The sequence below is a fragment of the Bidens hawaiensis genome, unplaced genomic scaffold, assembly GCF_021521415.1.
Source record: "Bidens hawaiensis isolate Kalapana, Puna unplaced genomic scaffold, B.hawaiensis_p1.1 tig00000190_1, whole genome shotgun sequence".
In the NCBI taxonomy this organism is placed as follows: domain Eukaryota; kingdom Viridiplantae; phylum Streptophyta; class Magnoliopsida; order Asterales; family Asteraceae; genus Bidens; species Bidens hawaiensis.
Genome location: NW_027491020.1, coordinates 6472455 through 6483288, shown reverse-complemented (window position 1 = coordinate 6483288; position 10834 = coordinate 6472455). Strand labels below are relative to the sequence as shown.

The 10834-nt window shown below is 34.8% G+C and overlaps 1 protein-coding gene across 1 annotated transcript; it reads left to right on the top strand.

Moving 5' to 3' along the window:
• The first annotated feature begins 1587 nt into the window (after positions 1–1587).
• Positions 1588–2777, top strand: LOC143591316 ((E)-beta-ocimene synthase, chloroplastic-like). The gene is made up of 4 exons (XM_077071583.1): positions 1588–1751; positions 1833–1971; positions 2120–2356; positions 2444–2777. The coding sequence occupies exons 1-4, from the start codon at positions 1588–1590 to the stop codon at positions 2747–2749; spliced, it is 846 nt and encodes a 281-aa protein (XP_076927698.1). The 3' UTR covers positions 2750–2777.
• The last annotated feature ends 8057 nt before the right edge of the window (positions 2778–10834 follow it).

Here is a 10834-nt window from a genome sequence, read left to right as displayed (position 1 = left end):
GAAAATATAACCTCGAACAAACAAAATTACCCCCGACAACCACAACAAAACCACCCGGCTAAACTAACCAATAAACGCCAAAACACAATAATCAAAACCCACTGCAAACTCACGAACCAACACCAAACCTAATCAATAATTAGAAACTGAAAAAAACGGAAAATGTGAACTTGTTTTCTTTGACGTCTTTCTAATTAAGAATGGTTGATCGATGTTCACAGTAAAAAAAACCCTACTGCGTCTTTTTTTTAATGATTGGTCAACACAACAATAGAACTTTGTTGATTCTTTTGATCCCTTGGCGTCGGCTTTGAGTTGTAACCCGAGATTTGAACAGTGGTTATTCTCAACACAAACAATCGTGTTATTAATTCACACAGCAATGAATTATTAATTATAAGAAAATATGTGTGAACAAAATATGATGGGGCGGTTGTATTGATTCATATAAGACAAAAAATAACTTTTTACTTCAACTTGATCAAACATAAATCGGAAAAGTATAGACCTCGATCGATGGTTGGTTTGACGGCTATGGCTGCCATGACGAACCCTAATCGACCAACTCTTCTCTTGTGATTGTGTTCCACTGTGTATAACCGTAACCTCGGATCTTGATACCACTTGTTAGGGATTCAGGTATTGCAACACACACACAAACATGATACTTTATTATTGCTTTCTGCCTCACTTGTGATAAGAAATTACGAGTACAAGATAAGTATTTATAATTACAAGATTAGGGTTAACAACTTGTTTCCCAAGAAAACAATAACAAACCTAATATAAATTAAAACCGAGCCATCTGCCTCTTTAATTAACTGCCACCAATACACCAATCGAGCCACCATAACCCAACATCATGTAGCTAGTATCATACACCCCATATATGTTTAAAGACTTTTATAATATATATATATATATACATATATATATATATATATATTATATACATATGTTTCTCAACTTATCCCTCTCTAATGTCCATATGATTAACTAACTCATTAACGGAGCTAATTAGATTTTCTAAAGAGATTCAAGGACAGCCATGATGGCTTGATAGGAAGTCTAAAATCAGATGTCAAAACACTTCTAAGTCTATATGATGCTTCGTTTCTTGCATTTGAGAGCGAATTCGATCTCCAGGAGGCCAAGTTTCTTGCCAAAGAAAATTTGTTGAAACTAAGTGGTAATATAAATGATGAAGTAACAAATAACTTCATAAATCTTTCATTGGATACCCCCTTGTATCGTATGGTACAAAGGTTACAAGCTAGATGGCACATTGAGGTGTATAGTAAGCGAAAAGATGCAAATAAACTATTGCTTGAACTCGCTATATTAGATTTCAACATGGTCCAGTCCTCAAACAAGAGAGATCTTCAACAAGTGTCAAAGTAAGTAAACATTCTCTTGACCTCTTTTAGAACACATGAGGTTTCCTAAAACCCATTCCTTGCTCTTTTAGTAAGATCTACTAGGTAAGTTTTTATGTTTAGGGTTATCTAACAACCTTTTTTGTGATAAAACAGATGATGGGAAAATATAGCACTATCAAAAAAATTGGACTTCATAAGGGATAGAATCATGGAATGTTTCTTTTGGGGGTCTGGAATGATGTTCCAACCTCGATATGATTCTTGCCGTATAGTGCTAACAAAAGTTTGTGCGTTAATAACTATGTTTGATGACATCTATGACATTTGGGAATCTGCAGATGAACTCGAAGTCCTCACAGATGCTATCAAAATGTACCAAAAATAGAATCACAAAAACGTTTACTTACGTCCATTAACATTTCAAAGTTAACTATACGTGACCATTGTTTTTAGGTGGGACGTTACCGTCGTGGGAAGTTTGCCCACACGTCTTCAAGTAGGCTTCCTAGCACTTTACAATAACATTAATGGAATGGCTTATGACACTATGATTACACAAAGGAAAAACATCTTACCTACCCTAGCAAAAGTGGTAAGTTTAATGATTTATTATAGAGATAATCATCATGGACTCAATTTGCTACCGTCAAGGTGGTTTCCATCAAATTCTTAGTAGTATGTAGCATAAGATTTGCATATTCCAGCAGTCGTATGATATTTATTTTGATCCAATTAATTAGTGGGGAGAATTATGCGAATCATTTTATTTGGAAGCAAAGTGGACTAAAGCCAATTACACGCCAACACTTAAGTATCTTGATAACGCATGGGTATCGGCTTCAGGAGTGGTTATACTTACTCACGGCTACATATCATTTAATCAAGAAGATACAATCGAGTCCTTGGAGAAGTGCCATGATCTTTTCAAATTTTCATCTATGCTTTTCCGACTTTATAACGAAACCGTAATTTCATCGGTATATATTCTTTACGAATCATTGTGTTGGTAACAAGTTTTACTATATTCTTTTTTATGTGTCTTATTGTTTTGTTTCTATGCATAGGAGGAGATAGCTAGAGGCGAAAGCGTGGATGCAATATCATGTTACATGCGCGACAATGGAGTTAGCGAAGAATTTGCACGCGAATACATAAACACTCTAATCGAAAAAGCATGGATGAAAATGATCAAAGCACGAGATGCTTGTTATGACGTCTCCGCCTATCCAATCATTGATGTGGCTCTTAATCTGGCTCGAGTTGCCCAAAGTATGTACCAATTTGGGGATGGACATGGAGCTCCCGATGCTAGAGCCAATTATCGAGTATTGTCTGCAATTGTTAATCCAATTACCATTGGTAGAGAGTAGTGGGTCATGTGTCGTTTAATCATTCAATATTATAAAAAAAACATATCTATTCTTTACTAAAAAAAGTTTTTATTTCAATTTGCATTAATTGATCCATCTTACCATACAATCCAGGTGCCATAACGTCTAGTAATGATAATCTAGCTAACTATTAAAATGGTGGTGAAATATATCACTTACATCATTTGCAATTTTGCATTGTGTAGACTACAATTTGCAACCCCACCCAAAGTTTTTTTCCTTTTACACATAATTATGTGGCGGTACATAACCCGACTTGAATCCATATCCATTTAGTTCTCAGATCCTATTTAAGGTTTGAACAAGTCGTGGTCAATTTCTTCGTCCTCTGCTCATTGGGTTCCAGATCCTCTCTAATCGGCGATAAAACATTCAAATCAATCTCCAGGTAATCAATATACATATAGAAATAAAAATTTTAATCGTCTTACCTGATTTTATTTTAGCGTTTGTCCTCAATTCATTTTTAAAATCAGAAACTGAAAAATTTTTATTTTTTATTCACACACGTTTTTTTTTGTTTTTTATTTACTTATTAGTTTTTATTATTTTCTATCATATGTTAATCAATCTGATTATAATCAGATTATCAATAATTTATTAGGTTATTTATCCAACAAGGTCATTACATAGTTTTAACATTTATGATTCTAACTTTTATGTGACAAACCCATTTGCGTTGTTACGTTTCTTGGATTTAGTTGTTAAAAAAGTTTACTGCTTGGCACTGTTGGGGTTATGGAGACTCGATAGGTGTTAGGCCGGTTCATTTTATAAACTAAATTGGTGGCAGTTAATTAAAGAGGCAGATAGCCCGGTTTTATATTAATTTGGCAGGTTTACTAGTTTTCTTGTGGAACAAGTTTGGAAACATAGTCTGTAATTATAAATAGTTGTGTTGTACTTATAATTCGTCATCATTAGTGGTAAGAGGCAGACAAATAAGAATTTCCTGGTTGCAGCTCGTGTTCGTTTATCGGTTTCGTGTGTGGGTTTTGTTCGTGTGGGTTCAAGATCTTAAACAAATGGTATCAGAGCTCAGGTTTGTTATTACTATTCGATTTTTTAGTTAGATCCGATTGAGAAGCCGTCGTTCCAAGACCAATTAAATAGGTTTAATTTAGATCAAAGATCTGTAACTATTTATGTTTTGTAGATTACACACGAAGAACACCTTGTTTCACGTTGGCAGAAGATTGTCTAGGTCAATTAGGGGTTGAAGACGGTAGCAAAGCCGCTTGTACCCAACCATCGATTGGTTATTAGCAGATCAGAGATTAGAGTTCGCACGCAGCTGTACTACCACCCTGTTGGTTCAATTGAAGTAGTTGCCGAAGGTTTACTGTCCGGCAGTTAGCCGACAATGTCAACCTAGACCAATCGTAGTTGTTCTTAAATGAAATAAGCAAACGTTGATGCTAGGCAGCCTGGTAACCATGACTAATTTCAAGCTGTCATTAACGAGATTATAAGGTTTTGTGATTAGACCGTGTCGAGAAAAAATAGAAGGGATGTCGTGGCATAGTAGCTAGTTAATCGTTGCGGGTTGCGGGTCAGACGTAGGAGAGCCAATTGTCAAGTAGAAGTAGTTGAAGGAAAATTGCAAACTTAGGTTATTTGGAGAAAAAGATGACTAGGCGCGTGACCTAATTTTTGTTGGAGTTCTTTCTAGGCTAGCAAACTTTTTAAGTTTTATTGAGTCATAAGGACAGTAGCCCAACCTAGCAAATTCAAGTTCCTTGTTTTTTTTATTTCGTCCTTGTTGATACATGTTTTGTCATCTCGGTCTTTGTTTTATTGTTTTTGGTCTATTCGTAATAGTTCAAGGACTTTATATGTAATTTATGGTATGCCCATTCACTGAGCATGTTTGGCGAATGGGGTTTTAGGCGTGTAGTTCCATGTGCTGGACTATTCTCTATATATTATCAAAGAATTAGATCTGTATTTACGAAATAATTGATGATCATTCAGGCATTCTCAGTCCTAGATAACCAAGTTCCATTTGGGCTAAAATTTAGAGCTTTAGCCTTGTTTTGTCAAAATTGTCTAGGAGTTACGTATTTTTTATCGGGTGAACAACATATTTCAGTGCATCATTTGTTGGAAGATTAGGGTAACAAAAAACGTAGACTAGTGATCATCAGGTGCTATATGTTTTAGTTCGAATATTTCCTTTTTTTATTCCAGTTTCATTTAGTCGTGTTTTGTGTTAACATGGCATAGGATGGGAGTTCAAATCGAAAAGTTCAACGACACAAATTTCAGTTGGTGGAAGATGCAGTTTGAAGCATCTGTGTGTCAAAAGGATCGAGACATGGTATTGACAAGGGTGAAAATCAGAGAGCTATAGAATATTAGACGTTTAGGTAAATCCAACAATGATCAGAGTTTCAGAAGAAGAAATCATAGGATGAAGAGATCAAGTAATTCAAAGAAAGTCTAATTTGGGAGAACCAATGCTGATTTGAAAGTTAGGAGACTCAGATGTAATCACGGGATTAGAAAGTTTGGTTTTATTCGTGACATTGGGGTGTGGTCATGTGGGAAGTCATTCTTCCGATTTGTAGAATCTTGTGAGTATAAAAGGTTGCTTTTGCAAGAGGAGAACCCAGAGCTGAATCGGAGATTCAGAATGAGAGAGCGTAAAGAGGTTCAGAAACCAGTCGAAGGATATCGTGACAGTGGGAGCACATGGTATTATGTTTCAATTTCAGGGTTTTTCAATGGTTGGAACACATATCGTGTTTCAATCGCTATTCGAGGACGACAGTGGGTTAGAACCAGTATTCCAACTGTAAAAGTCTCTCCGGTAGATATCTTTCTTAAAGGGGAAAGTGGGTGTTCTCAATTCATATCAGAATGGAAACATGTAGAGAAGAGAAAGAACGAGTTAGGAGAAGGTTTCTCCATGAATAATGTGTTGGAGCTCGGGGGAGCTTCAACGGGCATGTTAACTGATGAGAAGGCTATTGTAACCCGGAAGCATAGTTGAGGAGATTACTAGATGTACTAGTGTTCACAGCAGATGGTAGTTGAAGATTATCAAGCCTCCGAGTGGGATTTTTGTTGGGTTATGGAGGCCTGATTGGTGTTGGTCTGGTTCATTTTAGAAGACTAATATGGTGGCAGTTAACTTAAGAGGCAGATGGCCCGGTTTTGTATTAATTTGGCCCGTTTACTAGTTTTCTTGTGGAACAAGTTTGTAACCCTAGTCTATAATTATAAATAGTCCTATTGTACCTGTAATTCCTCATCATTAGTGGTGAGAGAGAGCGCAACAAAGAGTTTCCTAGTTGTAGCTTGTGGATGTAGGTTAGTTTAGCCCGGATGTAGGTCAGTTTAGACCAAACCACGTTAAATCCCCGTGTTTATTTATTGCTTTCGTGTGTGTGTGTGTTTAGTTCGTGTGTGTTCTAGATCTCAACAATGTATACACACGAATTGTAAATGAGCTAGCTAAAGTAAAACAAATAATGTGTGCTGAGTAGTATAATATGTGACTTTTTGATTTAACCTGTTTGAGATGTAGCTTGGAAGCTTTGGAACTAAAAATAGACTTTTTGATGGATTGAGTGATAGGTTGAATGAAGTGAAATTGGTTGTTGGCTATTTTGTTTTAAATTGAGCGGGTAAAGCATCAAACCATGCATATGCATGTCTTTAAGGATGATGGTAGTGTTGGGAAAAACGACCACCTAGCAACGGACGGTAAACAAAAATTACGGAATTAGTCTTCGTTTGGCTAAAATTTTTCCCGACCCGAATGAGCCAATGAGGATGCAAACAAATAGGGTATTATAAAAGTAAATAGAACACAATAGTTTTCGCGTGGAAAACTTCTCAAGGCAAGAGTAAAAACCACGGGACTACTAGAGCCACTTCAAATCCACTATCACCAATAATCAGCAATACAAAGTCTTATCTAGATAAACTTAGAGGCATACATAAAACATCATATACTTGGAACAAACAATCTTCAAGTATATGGAATCAAACTACAAAAGAATACGAGTAAGATGTATCACCAACTAGAGAATGAATCGATCTATGACACGTCTCTTATCACCAAAGCTTGGAGCACCAATATTCTTCTCTTCGTTATCCTTTGTCAACGGATTAAGAGGAACACCCCAAAAGATTATGTATTATTTTCTTTCTTGTTGCGGCTGTAGAGAATAATAATAATTCCACAAGTCCAAAACTTATATATGTATGTATATCGGCTAAATTTGTGTGCACACCAAGAAAAAACCCATGTGGGCCTAAACCAAAAAAAACCAACTCTCCTTATTTGTGTTCCCCTGTGAACAAACAAAAAATATTAATAATATATATTTTTTTCTTTTTCATTGATTACTTAATAATATTAATAATATATATTTTTTTCTTTTTCATTGATTACTTAATAACATGATCACTCGTTCTACCCTTTTTATATTTGGTGTCTATTTTAGTTTTCAAAAATTTCCATTATCTATGTTGGTTTGTGTAACATCCTAAAAATTTCCCTAACAATTTCGACATTTTAAGAAGTTAAGTAACCGTTTAGTCATTTAACTAAAGATTTATGAAAGGGACACGTGGCATATCACTTATCTAATGAAATGACACGTGCCACATGGTGGTGACATGGAATGACACATCAACACCAAATTACACGACTTATGACAAGAGTGACATGTGGCGTATGGTGGTTAGTGACCAGTCAATACAAAATGCCACATGTCAACACCAACTAACACGACTCATCACAAGAGCGACATATGGCGTATGGTGGTTAGTGACTAATCAATACAAAATGCCACATGTCAACACCAAATAACACGACTCATCACAAGAGTGACATGTGGCGTATGGTGGTTATTGATGTCTCGACCGGGGTTGTCTATAAATAGTAGATTTGGGCTTCTCATGTTGTCACAGCTCCCGACCCTAAACATGAGCTGTGGTATCGGTATTAATTATTAAAATACTTGATAGGGGAAATATATCATCAAAACCGTAGTTTGAAAAAATCATCATAGAACAGAATCATCATGATTCATATTTCATAAACTAAGGATAAAACCCAATTTTATACAAACATAAGTTTGATAGGGATAAACTCTTATTTACAAACATATTTTTTTATTCTAGTTAAAACCCACTTATTAAGCTGAAAGACCCGCATGCATTATTCCTTTGTGTTTAACAAGTCATCTAAAAAATGTTTAAAACTATTTTGTCAGCAGGAGATACTGGTGAGTACATTCATTTATAAATGACACATTTTGACAATTACAACTTCAAAATGTTTTTACACGTGTCTGCTTACAAATTACCGATAGGTACTTGTCACTTAGCCGTATATGTGACTGTGGTCATATTACTTATTGGCTAATGTTTGTTCAATAAGAAACGTGTAATAAACCATTAAGGTAAGGGTTGTATACACCCCACAATACAAGTAGTAACCATCCCGGAAGTCTACAAAGACTTAATCACTATAAAGTAATGAAAATGTTTTGAGCACATTTGGACTATCTCTGTCATGAGTTATATGCGATTAAAATCTCAATGACAGGTTTGGAACTCTGGTTGTCTCACATAAATGTGAGTTGTCGAAACTCTCGAATGTCTCACATGTAGATTTATAATTTATGATCTTCCTAGTAATTAAGTACCTAGTTTAACAGAATGTATTATATCCATATTATTATAAACCAATAATTATAATGATAATCATGAGATTAGAAACTTTATGCGATGACACAGAGTCTCATCTTGTTGAGACAGAGATTAAATTCGTGTACGAAAGCTTCTTTCAATAAGATTATGGTATCGTTACGGGTATTAGAGATATTATATTAACACTTTAATGTATAAGAGAGAGAGAGATAGATATTGATATAGGGATGAGGAATGATTGCTCTGGTCACTCCCATTTCATAGATGATTTTGAAGTTCATCGTGTATTGCGATGACCTAAAAGAAAGGTCATCGTGTAGCTCAATGGCCTTATAGGCTTGTCGAGTCAGCCCTAGCTATGCCACATGGCAGGAAACGTGTCACGTCTACGTAGTGACCACGTTGCGTATCACGATGGGTCAACAAAGAAACCATCGTGTAACACGATGAACAACACAATTTTCTAGATAATTATAAGCCTTCGCGTAACGCGACGATGCTTATCTCCATCCGTCGCACAGAGCGATAAGACCAAGAATTTTGTTTTTCACCAAAAATACTAAGGCGTCTCTGCGATGTGCACTATTAAAGCGCCACATTGAGCCCATTGTACTTAGCCTTAGCCCGTGCCCGTGTCTATCGGGTGCTTCGCACTCTCTCTAAGACCACTGAGTGTGTCTTGTCATAGAAGAATATTATCATGTGTGTCCAATTCCTTTTAAGGAGCTTACAAGTTTTTCTTTCTAGCGATGTGGAACAAGCCATTTTGGTATTTCTATAATGTGGGATAAACCCACTTTCCCTTTGTTTATATTTTGGTTTTTAATAGATTTGTGGCATCCAAAACACCAAACCATTTTCACTTTCTCAAATTTCATTCCATCCTAACACCAATCTGGAATTCCGATGTTTATTAGAAGTGCTACTCGTTCATCCTTAATCATTAAACCCATTTTAAGATAGGAGTTGTTTTTAAGTTATTTTTAAGTCATTTTAATGTATAGCATAAACCCTAGTCGAATGTATAGCCTAAACCATGGAAATGTTTTATAAATATATTTAAGTTTATAATAAATAAAGGTTTACAAAAATAAATGTTTCTTTATTATTAAAAATTGTAAAGTTTTACATACAAAGTGTCAAACCCCAAGCTACGGCGGAACATGTCGGGGCGCGACTTTGATTGTATCATAGCTCAGAAGACACTAAGTAAATACACGTGTCAATATCTAACTTATTCATTCATATATCAAATTTCAATAGCACAAACATTGTCTCAAAAACATACCGTTACAAATCAATAATTCAAATCATAAATAACTTAAAACAAAAGTGTTCTTCATTCATCAAGCAACCTAAGGTATCATCTGACTTCCAATTCTTGATTCACCCGATAAAGCTACCTGCGTCATGCGTGAAAATACATATTTTTGTCAACATAAAGTTGAGCATGTAAACCACAGTTTTTGACTACATATAATAATAAAGGACTGTTCCATTCAATAATCATAAGTTACTACAACTAGTAAACGATAAATAAAAGTTGTCTTTTCAACCGAATCGCATTGATAATGTTTACTTCGACGACGCATGATCATACTAATGGGGATGAGGGCGAGGATAAGGATGATGTACCAACTAACATAAAATAAACACATAGTCATATTCGCACTTAACAACTAATCGAGCAATTACAATTATGCATATAACGGAATTGCTAGTGAAACCAATAAGTAGATTTTGAACGCATAACTCCTCCAAAATTGTAAAGCGGTAAAAAGGGGGATGTGAGGTTACTTACTTTTAATGAGTAAATTGGTGAGGATGAGGTAAAGAAAAGTTTGGATAAAAGCGGTTAAACTCCTCGATGTTCACCGATAAATATTCCTAGTTGTTAAAGACAACGGGAATTAAATATAGTCATAACGAAATACTAAGATCTATGACGGGTTTTAATTTGGTTAATAAATATTGATAGTTACATTTTCGTTAAATATAAAGATTATTATTATATTTATAAATGTTATTATTATTATTATTATTATTACTATTACTAGTATTATTCGTGTTTGCTTTCTTTACGCTATAAAATAGATGTTTTATAAGGTAATATAAAAGTTGGAAAAGTTAATACGTACATGAGTCTTTAAAATGTTCCCAGTTTGGATTCTTAAACGAGTTATCATTACATATATATATATATATTCATACATATATATATATATATATATATATATATATATATAAGATTTTATGGAGAAAAACGACAACTCTAGAGGTTCGGAAAATTAAATTTACGTTTATTAAATATTGTAGACATATATTAATATACAAGAAATTGTTTAAAAGTCTTAAAAAAAAATAAATAGCAAAAACCAGGTCCAGGGGGGCTCG